At 41.3% G+C, this 15,387-nt stretch overlaps 1 protein-coding gene across 19 annotated transcripts in view; it reads right to left on the bottom strand.

Annotated features, from left to right (window-relative positions):
* Window positions 1-12,128, bottom strand: part of madd (MAP-kinase activating death domain) — a 48,057-nt gene extending 35,929 nt beyond the window's left edge. For 16 of the 19 annotated variants that reach the window (XM_041039405.1, XM_041039412.1, XM_041039408.1 and 13 more), the window contains exons 1-4: window positions 11,699-12,128; window positions 4,978-5,200; window positions 2,982-3,623; window positions 84-387 (exon numbers count right to left, since the gene is read on the bottom strand). In XM_041039405.1, the coding sequence (XP_040895339.1) occupies window positions 84-387; window positions 2,982-3,623; window positions 4,978-5,036 (1,005 nt within the window). In that variant the 5' untranslated portion in view covers window positions 5,037-5,200; window positions 11,699-12,128. The remainder of the gene's footprint in view (window positions 1-83; window positions 388-2,981; window positions 3,624-4,977; window positions 5,201-11,698) is intronic. The other 3 variants (XM_041039445.1, XM_041039477.1, XM_041039406.1) reach the window with 2 other exon arrangements.
* Window positions 12,129-15,387: the final 3,259 nt, after the last annotated feature.

Genomic DNA, 15,387 nt, shown 5'->3' with positions numbered 1-15,387 from the left:
ACTACACAAAACAAAGAGAGATCCAAGCAACAGTTAATAAGAGACTGATTTCATCCTGAACTCACTGCTGTGCACGTCCTCACCTTGTGCTCGAGCAGTACACAGCTGAGAACCTGAAGACAGGCGTCCACACCCAGAAGCTCTAGGGGCAGGTGCAGGGGGAAGTCGACCATGGAGAAGCGGGAGTTGTCAGGCAGGGCAAAGGTGAGCGCCCGTTTGAGTTCATGGGGCAACACTTCCACATCCACGCGTCTCTGACCAGCCACTGGCACTGGTGAACGCAGCAACCGGTACACCCAGGATTCAATCTCCCGCAGGTCGGCCAGGAGCTGGCTGCCTTTCTCTTCCACTGCCAGTGCACCAGTAAACACCCGCCACATGGTGTCCCTGGGAAGGAAAAAACCAAATGTTTATTCAGGATTCAGCTTAGGCATCAGTGTTTCCCTTACATTCTTTCAGCTGAAGTTAAAGGTGTTTCTTAACCCCAATGTGATGTCTCCACATTGCTTGTTTTGTCCAACCAATAATCCCCCTAACAAAAGAGGCTAAAGTTTCACAATGATAAAAAACTGAAAAGTAATAAATCTTCAAATCTGAGAGGCTGTATTCAGTGAACATCTGGCATTTCGAATTGATAAAAATAAAGATCTCGATTAATCACTTGGCCTTAGCAAACCGATTTACTTTCCAACCTCAAAAAACACAAAACAAAAAAACATTTCTCGATTACATTCTGACTGATGATTTCAGTGACTCCTATGATCACTGATATCATACGAACTGACATGTAAAACATGCAACACTTAACTAAAACATATACCGATTCCATTCAACAGTGATTTTAGGGTAAAAAACTGAATAAATTATATAATTTGCTCATTTTATTGCTGCAAACAGCTACCAAGAGGCCTGAACAAACACCCAGTGAAATCGCTAATACGATGAGCAAATGAGACTGAAACACAGGGGAGGCTCTTAACCAATTGTGAAATATTGATGTGAAACCCCTCCACTCCACGCACACATGGTGCCATTAAACGCTTTCTAGAGTGTATACTCTCGTCTATGTGTGGCAAGATGGGAGATAAATCATTAGTCCTTTGGAGCCCTCCCACCAACTGCAGCTGCTACCCAAAGGCAGCCAGAGACCTCAATCTGTCAGAGCCAGCATAGCACAAAGCGCTCGCAGCCATTATGCAATAGCTCGCCTCCTTCTCTGTCATTGACACACCACATTTCAGCCAACCATGTCAGGGAAAAAAGATTCCCAGGTCCGTTCAGCCTTTGGCTTGAACGGCCTTTTTCCGAGGCTGTCAGAGAAACCACAGCTCTATATCGATGATGTGTGGGTCCACTGCAGCATTTTACCATAGAAAAAAATATCAAGGTATGAGCTTAGCTGTGCATTAGACAGTCCTACAATTCCTTGTAGTGGTGAGGGGCAAAGCTGCGCTGGTTCTACAGCTATAAATAGATGACTCGAGGAGAAAACACGTGACCTTGGGTGAAAACCAACAATCATACTGAGCCTAAGCCAGTGTTAAGTGACAGCCTAATTAACACTGTCACTTCAAAATTGCAATCCATTGTGTCACCCATGGCAACAAATAACCCAAAGAGGACTGAGAATACTGCCACACACGATGCGACAACAAAGTGCCACAGTGGTACAGCTGTGGGCAATTCCTGCTGTTTAAATAAAATATGAAAATATGAAACCTCTGATGGTTAATTAAGAAAAATCTAAAATACAGTACTAAGTGCCATTTCTTCATATTGTAGCTTATATTCATTATGTGGATACACCATGCAGCTCCTACACAACTGTAGTGATAACAAAACTTCCCCTACACAATTATATAATATTTAATTATCTTTAAAAACAGTCTCCATACTTCAGCTGAACCTGCAACACCCAAAATAATATATTTAACATAAATAATTCAAAGCAAAAACTTGTGAAGTACACCGTGAATATTCTGGTTGACATTATTTATCATCAAGGTGAAGTGTTACAGCATAAAGCGTACTGTGAAAAACATGACATGAGCTGCAGATGGCCTGCAAAGCTGCATGGTGCCACAGACAAAGGCTCTTGTATCAGTTCTGAAACACAAACATGCAAATAACAGATGGACAGTGAGAGAGGCAGATAGGGGAAGAACGAGAGCAGTAATCATTGCCTCAGCAGCAGCAGAAAGTACTGTAAAAGCAACACATTTTCACGGTTCCTGTAAAACTTCTCCAGCCTTGAAAATTTCAGTTTACATTGAACAAGGATTTTAAGCAACTGTATCAAACCTGCGTTTGTGCGGTCAATTACTGGCATGAATGCACAGATGCTATTTAACAGCTTACAGATGACGAGGGCAGGTTATGAAGCATGAGCTGTGTTTACCTAATTTTCTTGTGTTTTTACGCAGAGAAGAATTCACAGGTGTGCGTGTACAGATGTCTTATTGTTTATTAATGACCGTCTGCTTTTAACAAGACTCACCCACAGTCTCATAGAGCCTGTAAACTCCACAGGAGAAAACTGTCGAAGGAATGAACATAGCACTGACCAAACCGAGGACTAAACATTGATGGTGTGAAAGTAAATGCCACGGGTTCATAAAACAAAGGCTCCTTGGTAGTGAGACTGCACACAGTAAATTTCATGGCAATCAGCCTCTTAAATTATGAGATCTTGTGATCAGAGTTGTCAGTTGACACAACAAAAAAAGGTCACAGAGCGTCAAAAACAATGAGCGTTCATCATCTGACGAGCATGAACGTGCCCAAGACCTTCAAAGCAATTAACCACTAGCTTTTTGAAGTTTGTAGAGTACGAAGTTTGACTGTGGCACAAGAAACTTTTATATATTATCCAATTTTATCCAGGTGCTGGAAGCCTAGCTTGTTTGACTTGTTTAACTGTGAACCTTGAGAAAAAAACCACAACCATAACAAATAATAGGCAGTCAAAGCTTAACCCTCACCTCTGGGTGGCACGAGGGAGCCCAGCACGCTGTGTTAGCCTCTGACTGCAGCAGTCCACCAGCCTCTTGAGAATATATAAACATTCCCTGAAGGTGGAGAAAAAGGGGTAGTGGCTGAGTATGCACAGCGAGGTCAGTGTGCTGTTGCGGTTCCTGGCTGCCATCTTAGCAGCGCTTCGTCTGTGCTGTGGGGATTTGCCGGCATTTAGCTCGGCTCCTGGTTTTCCGCTCTCTTCTCCGGAGGCGGGCGGAGGCGCCGACTCAGCATTGTTAGGTGGAGGTAACGTGGAGGCTGGGCCTCCACCGCTACCATCAGACCCTTCACTGGCGGTCTCCGCTGCCTGAGCTGCTGTCTCCGTGTGACTGCTCTTGTCCCCACGAGTGCGGTGGTGTCCGCGCTGAAAAGAGCGGTAGAAGTTGACGCAGATTCCGTAGCGGGTGATTCCTGAGTCCTTGTCGGTCAGCGTGAAAACGAATGAGGAGTCGTCGCGAAGGCTAACCCTTCGCTGGCGTATGCTCAGGCAGCCCTCTGGCTGACAGAAAAACACCACATCTGGTGGGAGTGGGAAGTCGTGGTGGTCCTCCAGCGGGTAGCGTCGGAGGAGCTGAGGTGTCTGGGCCACACTGTCACTACTTGGTTGCCTGGAGGGGAGATGGAGAGATGGACAAACATTTATTTTTTTTTAAAGCAGCACCATATGCTTTAGTGTTGCACCCATCATTAGCCCCATGTGGTTTAATAACTCTGTGTACTCTGTTTTATAACTCATTTCTGATGTAATCTATTTACCCTCATGTCTAAACACAGTTTTGAATTTAATTTGAAATGGTCAAAGCCTTTCATGGCTTCACAGTGCAAAGCAGTGGCTAACAAAGCCCTGACAGTAGTCTGGTGGTTACAGAGGCAAATGTGTAACTATATTTAGCTTTTAAAATCTAAGAACTGGTTTGGAAAATCTGGTCAGGGGAAGAACACAAATAGCACCCATCCCGTCCTACAACAACTCTGAAAGTGCCCTTCAGCATAACATGCAAGCATCTAAATGTTCCAGTGGAGATACTCAGTGGCTAACTCTAAAAACAGAGGCATCCTGGACATTTCTCTAATTTCACTGTTCATGTGAATCATCCTTTTCCCCTGTGGCTACTCTGCTTGAAACAATGTGCTACTATGCTTCATTATGCACGCTACATCAATCCCAAAGCAAAAACCTGAGAGTGCTAATAAGTGATGAAAGTGTGAACAAAGATAATGAACTCTTGAAACCATCAAATGTCGAGACTGATGAGTTCCAAAAACTTTCAGTCACAGCAAGCAATTATAGTGCAGTCAGACCAACAAAAAGAAGTGACACAAAAACATGCAAGAGGCGTTGAGGGTAAAGTGTTAATGGGCTGCTGCAGGGTACAGGTAGAAGATGGTATAAATACCAAGAAGTCCAGTTATATACCCCAGGACACCACAAGACAGTTTACTCATCCTTTGAGTCTGGATTCTACGACTTTGGGAGTTTAATCGTGGCAACTGTGATCTTTTCCTCTCCTCTGTCTCGAAAGGTGCAAGGTAAACAGTTAATTAGAACAATGCTAAGGTTCATGCTAAAGGATGTGCTATATGTGCTTACACACACACAGCATTTGATGGTGTGATTGTGAGTGATGGATTTGCCTGGTGCTGTGGCAAAAACTATAAAAAATAATTGTTGGTCTGATGGGGCCTTTATGGTTTCCGTAGCTGTTACACACTATGTTAGAGGGAAGATGTCAAAATAACTTGCCAGGAAAATGAACTGTTGTTAAGCAGTAGACATATCACTCCAAGACTTGACAGATATTTCCTCAACAGGCATCAACTTTGATTTTCAAAGCATTATTTACAGCCTCTTTAGATAGATAGATAAGACTTTATTGATCCCCGGAGGGAAATTAAGTTCTCTTTAACGGCTAAGTTGAATATTCCTTTAAAATACCACCTAAAGTCAGAATAAGCTCTTACCTTGCTCCAACCACGACCAAGTAGTCGAGAAGGCGAGGGCACATTTTCTTTTTCTCCATCTTGGATTAACCACGTCCTGTATGTCACGGCATCCAGGATATATGTTCCCTCTTGAGTCAGTGGTGCTGTCTTTCCATCACAACTGGGAAAGTTGAAGCGTGAAGTTGAAACACAGTGCCTTGGTTATCATTTTGATGGTTCAAAAGAAAAGACCACGTCAGACCTGTAACACACAAAGAAGGGAAAAAAAATGTTTATTCTGCTCCAGGTTGTGTTTCTATGGCCACAGTAAAATAAACACTGGAGTAAAAACCAGTGAGAAATAATGCAGATGCATTGTGAAGGCACCTGGTCCACTACCACAGCATAACACCAACCAGCCACATGATTTTTCACAGCTGCAAAATCGGGTTTATTTTGGTATCATGATCTATGGTCTTTGACTTGTTTTTTTTTTTGAAAGAGTAGAGTTGTAAAATGTGGTACTACCCTGTCCCTAGCTGTTCAAACAAGTAACCCATCAAGGACAAAGTCTTATTTGACAAACTACTAATCACAGATAAACAAAGAAGTCAAATGTAGCTGCACTGAATTAGATTTTATCATTTGTGAAAAATGTGAATCTTGGAAAAAAAAAAACATTTTTGTGTGTTGCTATCATGTTTCCTTTCTTTCACTGCAATGTCACATCACCATTTCCTTTGCAGGGCATGAAAAATATTAACAATGCTGTCATGTCAACGTTCAAAAATTCCCATTTCACAGCGTGTTCCTCTCCACCAGACAGAGTACATGGCAGACAATAAGACAAAGCAGGAGGAGCACAAAAGATGTAAGACATGACAATCTTACATCTCCAGTGTCTCCAGTATACAACAACGCTGCCTGCATTTTTAACCCAAATATTCAAAGGTAATAGAAGCACACCTCTAAACCAGGTGGACTCAAAAATGCATGGTGCATTCCTATAAAACAGCGTTCTGTTATGACTATTGTGTCAGCTGGTTGTTTTTGTCGGAGGATTTTTCAGGAGAGGCTTGCTAATATAGTAAGCAGCTTAGAGACCATGGTGGAACAAGCACCCTTCTTTGCTTGAACTCTGGCCTTTACTAGGCCTGTGACTGACAGGTGACTACAGCACACTCATCCAACACCTCTGCCGACAGCTACTCAGCACCGTGGAGCAACTTTCAGCTCCAGTCCAGCGTCTTCTGACTGTCAAGATGCCACAAGATACTGGACTCATCAAATTATAAACAGGATAAAAATATCTTATAAAGCAACAAAAAGTACAAGAGTACAACTGCTGAGAGTGAGTGCAACAGCACCTCCCTGACATCATAACAACAAAATATAATAAACTATATTTCAGTCAGTGACAGGACATTGCAAGTGAGCAGACTGTGCTGAAGTCAAACAAAGCTAACCCAGCTAAAACCTTTTTCCTAAAACTATTTGCAGAGACACTACACTGTCTCATCTACAGTCATACAAGCAGCATCGAAAGAAAACAACAACGGGCATTTTCATTTCAAAGAACATCCTGTGGTTGAGGTGATGTCTGGCTTATTAAGACCATCATCTGTGGAGAACTTGGTTTCTCTGTTAGTTCCACAGCAGATTTCTCTCAGCATGATTGTTAAATGTTGTTACAAAATGGCGGCTCTACAAAGAAGCCCTTGCTCTTTGATTCTGAGGGACGAATACCAAAACCTGGCTGCTAACTCCCGATTCTTTAGACTGCTGAAAGCCAAAGGCTTACATCTAATAAAGTGTATCTAATATATATACATTAAATTATCAATCACAGTGAAGCAAGGATAGTGACAGAAAAAAAACAACATATCTGACAGGACAAGCTCACATTAGCAACTGTAATACACCTTTGGTGAAAAAGAAACTCCACAGTGACAGGATCTACTTCTACCAGTGTCATGCCACGGCAAACAGCCTTCACTCTAACACCAACAAATGCCTCATGAGGCCATGCTTCAGAAACTCCACCCTGAAACACAAACACTGTGAAACCAGAGCAGTTTTTCACTGTCTATTAAGGGCTGTTATCCCTGCATTGATAAGCTAATGGCAATCTATAACTCGGGCAGGAGTTCATACTACTTCTCATGTGTTCCAACTGAAAAAGCTAACCTGGGGCAAAGGAACCAGATCATTTCATACCAGAAAATGAGTCACACGATTAAAATGAACACCTCTGTCGCTTGCCAGCAAGATCCAGGCCATTAAATCAAACAAATGTAATAAACAACTATTTACACTGGAATTCATGTTAACAACCTGAACAGATTTTCCTGCCTCAGTGCTGTTACAGGGACTGTTTGAATGAAGGTCTATCAGGCATGGTTCTGTCATTGTCCAGCTGCACCACAACTGTGTCATGTTTCCCCAATGGTGTCAATGTCCACTGAACACATTTCAGAGGCAGTATGGCTTAAAGCAGCCTCACAGATCTTGTGGTGTCTTGTTCATTTTCCATTTTTCAATTACACGTTAATAAATATTTTTCTTTCAATAGCGTCAGCCGTAAACATCACATTAGAAGAGATAATTTACCCCGAATAAGAGGTAAAAAAAAAACCTGCTCCTTAACAACCACTGGTTTCATAATGTTAGAAATTATATCAGTGAAAATAAATATTGCATTTCCTGTCTGTATTGCTAAAAATAAAAATAGTTTGGCTATTTGACTGTTAAAACCATAACAACCTCTGAAGTGATAAATGTGTGAAATGCATGATTAAATAGGAATTTATGTCAATTCTCAATAAACGCTGACATGTAAATTTCATGCTTCAGACATGTGAGCTCATCTGGTGGAAACACACCATACACACACAAAGACAAATGGACTGCATTTAAGTCATGAGTGGGACACAACAGTCACACGTCCTGACACAGGCTGTCATTAACCCCAGCAGCCACGGCACAGCCAGCATGTGACGCAGCTGCATCCGGTGGACATTAGGACATTAGGGGTGACTTTATCACAGAAGGCTTCAGATGCATTATGGGTGTAATTATGTCTAATAGCTCTACTTTCGAGTAGAGGAGTCATTCACAAATGGAAGTAGGACAAATTTCAGCTGGACTGGTCTTGATGGAGCATGGCGGTAAAATGCTCAAAATTTTACTTAATTACCTAATACATCGAAAATAAAGAATGCCTACTGACTCATTCGAATTAAAACACAGTAGTGACAGTCAGTACACAGTCGCTGTAATACAGAATACTTTCTTATCGTGTCTTTCTTGTTTGGGAAGAAAAAAAAAAAGCTGGACCATATTTGACAGGGTTAGCATAAGGAATGACTAAACAGGCTTACAGTATTTGTTTGTGCGCGTGTGTGTGTGTGCGGTGCCATAGGTAGACACGGTTCACACTGCACAACGCAGTGGGCTGAAACATGTCTCTTTGAGTCAGCTTAATGCCAGCACTCATCACATTTGGTAAAATTATTCAAAATACACTCCAAGCCTGACAGTTTCCCACTGCTTTTTTTCATGTCGATGAACAAGAAGATCAAAGTAAACCGTCACTTAACATTAGTAAGTATATCTGCACCAAGAGGCTGGTAAGAATACATACCCCACATGTGGAGACACTCCATTTTTAAAGCTAGTTCTTCACACAATTCAAGCTATTTCTACATACATGGCACAACTCTGAGCATGCTGGAAGGTGGTAAAAACTTCAGTCTTCTTCACTGCAATGCATAATGATAAGGAGGAATAGAGGAACAAGGTAATATATCCCAACAGTGAGGGCCAGGCCTATGCAGAGTACAGGTCTAAACGGTGTTTATCTCTCAAAACCATCGGGACAATGAATCAACATGCAGGTCTGGCAACATAAACGCTTCCTGGTGCAAAACCAAAATGGCTATTTTACGAAGCAGCAGAGCTGAAAGCAGAGCTGAAGGCAGACTCATTCAGCACAATGAACCAGGACCACAGCATTATTTTTAGATGAGGATGGAAGGACTGCACCACTTCACTGATTTAATGAGTGAGCTTGGTATTGGGCCTTGCTTCACTCTCTCTCTAAATAAAAAAAAAAGAAAACATTAGATAAAAGAACCACCACAAAAGTGTGTATAATCTTCAAAGGCAAGGTAATGATGTAGGTTAACACAACAGATGAATCTGGTCAGAGTGGTCTGCAGGCGGCACTCAGCGGTTATGTAAGCACAGAGGGAAGATAGATATGATTCACAGGCCTACAACATGGACAGCATTTCTTGCCAGTCACAGTGAACAGAAGTAACTAGCGATGGAGAAGGTTCAGTTGAATTAGTTTTGCCTGAGCGGGGACACACACACAAAAGAGAGAGGGATGAAGTGTAGATTAAGAAAGTATTGACCACTGCATTCTCACTTTCAGATTACAGTCTTTTCATACTGAACCAGTGGTATAATATTCCACGCCTGAACAGATGTAGGAACTATTTTAGTCCCCCTGTCAATAAAATTGGTTAGCGCAAAATGATATCCTGGGCCTCCTCCATACCGTACCATATTCTTCTCTCTGTTTATGTATTCATTTCTAAGACCTCGTCCAGTCTGTGGCCCCCATTTTTGGTTGGTGTTATGCTGCACGAAAATAAACGTTTGTGTTAAAATTTGATTTACATCCTACAGGTTCACTTTTCACTTGTGTTGTGACAGTGGTAGTTTGGTGCAGCAGCGTGGTGACAGGTTGCATTTGGGTCATGTGCCATTCATGCAAGCTGTCACGTCAAATTGAGGATGGCAAGCTTTTACTTTTCCTCGAATAGCAGGGAGGGAGCTCGGCTCAGTGTGCATTACACAACGATGATGACATGCAAACCTTGTTTTTATTTAAGAACAAATCATATAAAAATACTTTGTTTTATATCCTACGCATTTATCTGCATTGTTTATTCACACAGGAGATCATGACCCACAGCCAAGATACTCCGACGAGAAACAGTAGATGATGAATTTGTCCCATTTGTCATCGTTTCCTTGTTTTTTAATGTTTACTGTTATTTTTACATATTCTGTGCTGACGCTTTGACATCCATGTAAAATTTCTCTTCAGGAACAATGAGGTTGGCATTATCTTTTCTGACGTCATAAATATGTCACCGGTCTATATCATTTATCATTGTTTAAATTCACCTATTTGAGCATTTTCATTAATTCAAAACTGGATTCTATATTCTTCATCTTGTTGACATTGATGACGACCTCTGCGTTTAACCCAACTTCATGGTCATTCAGCCCATTTATGTTTACATTAAATGCTCATCTCATGACTGTTAAAGTCTGTTAAAATATCCATAACTAATAGTTTTGTTGGAAGCTGGTCTGCAGTGCTGGAAGAAGTACTCTGATCCTTTACTTGAGTAAAAAAGTACCAGTGGACCAATGTAAAGATACTTCATCTCAAGTAAAAGTCCCGCATTTAAAATCCTTCTCAAGTTAAAGTGCAGATCAGCAAAATATACTCTGTGTATTAAAGTTAATTAATGTTAATACTGATGCATCGGTTCAGCATTCGCCCTTTTATTGCTGTAGTTGCTTGAGGCAGAGCTACTTTTAACTACATTATACAGAATTAGCCTGTGAAATTCAGTGGTTCCCAACATAGATGTCAGGCACCTCCAAAGAGCCACCAGCTAAATCTGACAGGGCATGAGATGATAAATGGAAGAAGAAAGAGGGAAAAACAAAGCTCAGATACACACATCTGTAGAGAAAAATATGCCCAATTTTACCAACTTGGGCCTCAAACACATATTGAAATGAAACTATCGGATATGTTTAATAGAGAAATTGCTCTTTCGTAGGTGCTAACAACTTCTAGACACCTCAAAGTGTCACAAGCCAAAATGGTTGGTATGGTGTTTTGTTTTTGTTTTTTTTATTTTACGTGACATCTCAATCTGAAATGCAACTAGTAAACAGATCTGCCAGATAAATGTAATGGGGTAAGAAGTACAATATTTTCCTTTTAAATGCATTACATGTAAGTGGCATAAAAAAAGAAATATTCAAGCAAAGTGTAAGAACCTCAAAACTGTACTTCAGTAAAGTATTTGAGTAAATGTGCTTAGTGACTTTCCACCACCGATGGTTTGACATTGAGTAACACAATACAACAGCAAAACGATGCTTTAGGCGTGATGGGTGATGAGGCCACAATGACACACGACCTCAGCAGTATGGTTGTCAGTTACAGAACATAAATCCCATTTGAGCTAAGCTTGGTTACGAGGTGTAGTGGGAATTTTACTACCTAACAAGCTTGGTTAAAAGTGGAGATTAGAGTAACGACATACGGTGAGGCGAGGATAACAACGCTACAAATGAGATAAGGCAATGCCAACGCCTCCCGATAGCTCCGAGAGAGCTGGCCGTGTAGCTTGTGGCTGTTTTATCCCTTTTTTATATTTATGACAAGCTGCCAGGCCCGGGCTCGTCCACGGTGTTTACCCCCATCGATGCATCCTCTCACCTCCACACTCCTAGCTTTACGGTTTCCTACGCCACGGATGGATTAGCTAGCTAGCTAGCTAGCCGCCTAGCTGCTAACAGCAGCTTGGCTGGTTTGCCTCATAAATAGTAGCCTGACACATCTAACAAACGGTGGCGACATCGGAAAACGGCTCAGAGCTCACGCCACGAAAGCGGCGGTTAGGTTGGAAATAGCTCAGACGTTGATTTGGGACATCCTTACCTGCTTACATTAGCCGGTTAGCCGCTAACGCTCGCTGCGAAGCCAGCTGCTGATGACGGCCTGGGTGGTGGGTGCCCTCCTCGGTCACAGAGGGAGAGGGGCAGCGGTGTGTGTCCGAATTCAGCCTCGTTTCGTTTAGACTAAGGTGTATCATTGGAAACGTCGCACAGGGACGGCGACCGAACAACTAGCTGCTCCGTCCAAGTGGTCGGCAGCACTGGAAACGATGCGAGGTGTGCGTCCGCCTCTTCTGCTCGGTGAACGGGAGGCTCGGTCAGTTACAACCTGCCTTCACAACATCCCCTTCATCATCATCCGTCTGCAGGGAGTTCCGCATACTCACAGCCCGACCTAACGGAAGCGACAAACAAGCCCGACGAAAGACACTTATTGGTCCCTGCGAGGATTAACAAGCAGTTTGCCTGTGGTGGTCGTAGTAGTTCACCCAATAATCACTCTGACCAGTCTGCAGTATTTCACGGTGTTTTATCGCCTAACAGGGGCGGACAAACCCTTTTTAGGGCCCTATGAGGATAATCTGACACCCACCCCACCACCCCCATACTGTTATTTGTTGTTTTATTTATTTATTTATTTATTTTTTAAATATTTGTTTGATTTAGACTAATTTTATTTTGTCTTTTCCCTTGTTATTTTTCAAATTTTCTGTGAATTTCTAGTTGTTGGAGGCAGCACCAGAGGCAACTCAGGTTTTATATAGGTAGGCAGTTATAGGGCCAGCATGCACCTACTAACACCAGTGTCCCCGACTGACTGACTGACTGAGTGATGTTGGTGTTACACCATTGGTCGGCCTGTCAAGAGCTGGAGTTTCCAAATTGGCTTTTGCTCTTTCAAAATGAACTGGTACAACTATTTTCTATTACGTCACCAAGGCATTTTCAGGCACTGATGCAAACTTAAGGCATTTGTTGGTAGATTTGCCAACTTTTCAGACCTCATTAGTGACTTAATAAAGAAAAAAAAAAATACCCAGACTTTGTGGGCAAACCTGAGCTACCAGTGTTGCCCCTCAAGGGCAAGGCTGGGCTTGCCCTCCGCAGGCTCTCATTTGGTTGACCGCACAGCAGCTGACATAGGCATGAATGAGCTTCTATCTTTCTCTCTGAGAGTTCATTTTATAAGCAAATATAGAGAAATTACAGCACAGCCGTTGTCTTTAACTTAAGCGTATGGTGATTTTGTCAGACAACATCGAGGTTATCAAATGAGGATTTTAGCAGAGCAGGGACTTGAAAATGGCTTGGAGTGACTACTGGTTAACATGTAGTCTTACTGGGCCATGTTTCACTCTCTATTTCATACTTGTTTTGTTGTCTGACAACAGACAGAAAAACATTTAAATGAGAGCAGCAAAATGAAATGACTGCATATGTGAGTTGAAGAGAAGCAAAAAGATAAAGGGCTGAAGCCGGTGGACACTAGGCAGAATGCAAATACAACATGATAACGTCATGGATATGCTAATTAGTATATAACGCCATCGAACGACATGTAACGGCTTTTCAAGCAGGCTTTATCTACTTTCCATTGAAAGTAGCTGTTTACAGTGGTTCCACAACAGTTTTCAACTATATCCTCAGTTTTGCAGATGTGGCCTGATGTGGTCAGCCAGGTACAAGGTTTTGACCTAGTCCTGGGAACCTTGGAGGTTGAGAGGCCCTATGTAGCCACTTCTTTTGGTTTTGCCTGGGCCTTGTTCTTTTTTATATTATTTATAAAATTCCCATGTTAAAGCTATATATATTATAGCATATAGACAATGGAGTATTCTGGCCCTTTATTTTTAGTATATATCTTATACAGTCTCTCTCTTTCTCTCTCTCTCTCTCTATATATATAGTAAATGTACAATTTATAGGTCTCTACTTTGAACAGGGTTGTAATGTTTTTGTGATTTATCTATCATGATTATGACTGTTTCATATTGATGCAATGCTGAATGTTTTGTATATGGTTGTGCAGTGGCTACATATCATGAGGCTTATTAAAAAAAAACAGACGTCTGTCCAATTTGAGTCCCTGAGATTCAGTACGTCTGAAATCTGACCAGCAAACGAGTGATTCTGATTCCAAACATATTAGCACTACAGCATAGCTTTAATTTATACTGTACATACAAAACAGAAGGTCTTCAGGAGTTACAAGTATTAAAATAGGTTTGCATTTCTATATATCAATAATGTTTACAGTGTCACCCTTTGAGGACAGGAATTAAATGAGATCAGAGATGTCAATTACAGTATATACAGTACAGTTAACTGTGATACCTACAGCATTAACATAACATGTACACTAAGAAACAAATATTTAAGAGCCAACAACTGATGCGCTTTGCTCATTTGATCAGAGTACAGCACACCAAGAAAATTTCAGTTTCATCAGGTTCTATCGATTTCATCGGGGAACGGATAGAATTTGATGAAACTGAAATTTTCAGTTTCAGTTTCATCAAATTCTATCTCTGAGTTGATCTGGAGTTCATCGGGGAACGGTGGAAAATTCACCCCAAACATTACAGAGGCTACGCTTAAATTTAATGGTTTAAAGTGTTTGGCTGGAGATACTCTGCAAACAGCAAACCATAAACCAAAAGCAAACCTCACATTTCATTGAAACGGGCCCAAAATAAGGTTTTTGCTTAGGCAACTGAAACAAATCACTGATGGTTTCACAATGCCGCACACTGTTAATCTGCTTCTTTGAAAATCTGTCAGAAAGAAAACCAAAACATTGCTAATGAGTTAGAGGGGTGTAAGCAAATCAATAACAAAAACATGTTACCATTTTTAGAGTATCAGTAAAAAGTAAATTAAATTTTGAGAGGGAAGGCAAAAAGGCTTAATACAATACGTGGTCAGAAAATATTATACCATTGGCTTCTGTCTTTGTGTGTTTGTGCTGAATGAGAAAGGGTGCCTCGGGGAAATTCTTCAGTGTAATGAAGTTTACTGATATCAAGTTTGAGATTTAATTCAGGCCACTTCCAAATAAGCAGTGCAACATACTGTAATACAGCTAAAGGTGGGAATGAAACTCCTCATGTTGTCCTGTGTAACTGGAGTGCACTTGTTTCCAGTAGCAGAAAAAAGGTGTTACTCCAAGAAAGCGTTGGGGAAGAGGGAGAAAAACTCTCCGGTTACTACTGTTTCTGTGACGATTCTGCAGGTTGAAGAACATCCCACTGTTAACACAATAAAAAAAAAACATGTTTGTATTCATTCAAACAACGAGCAGGTTGAGCTCACTGCACATTTGCCCATTTACAATCTTTATGGTGTAAGAGGTAAATGTTTAAAATCAGAGTCAACCAGTGTTCACCAAGCTAGCTAGGTCAAAGATGACGCACCAGGCAGAAGCAGTGAATTATGGTCTGCTGTTCAATTGGCCATATAAATCATATAAATATATGAATCAATCCTGGATGGACTGGATGGCAAATAAGTCCTAGGAAGTTAACCTTTTACCATTATTAGAGCTGTATTAGTAAGTACTGTAACATTCCCTTGATCTATTAAGACTGGGTTTCAAAGACTCACACTCCCGCCCTGTGCAATGGACGGGGATATTAAACTAAAACAACAGAGCTTTTTCACAATAAGACATTTTACCATGTCACAGTAGGAAAAGAATAGATGGAAGTAAGAAAAATAATGATGCCATTGTTA

This window comes from Toxotes jaculatrix, chromosome 1 (genome assembly GCF_017976425.1).
Source record: "Toxotes jaculatrix isolate fToxJac2 chromosome 1, fToxJac2.pri, whole genome shotgun sequence".
Lineage (NCBI taxonomy): Eukaryota > Metazoa > Chordata > Actinopteri > Toxotidae > Toxotes > Toxotes jaculatrix.
This window is presented reverse-complemented; position numbering and strand designations above follow the sequence as displayed.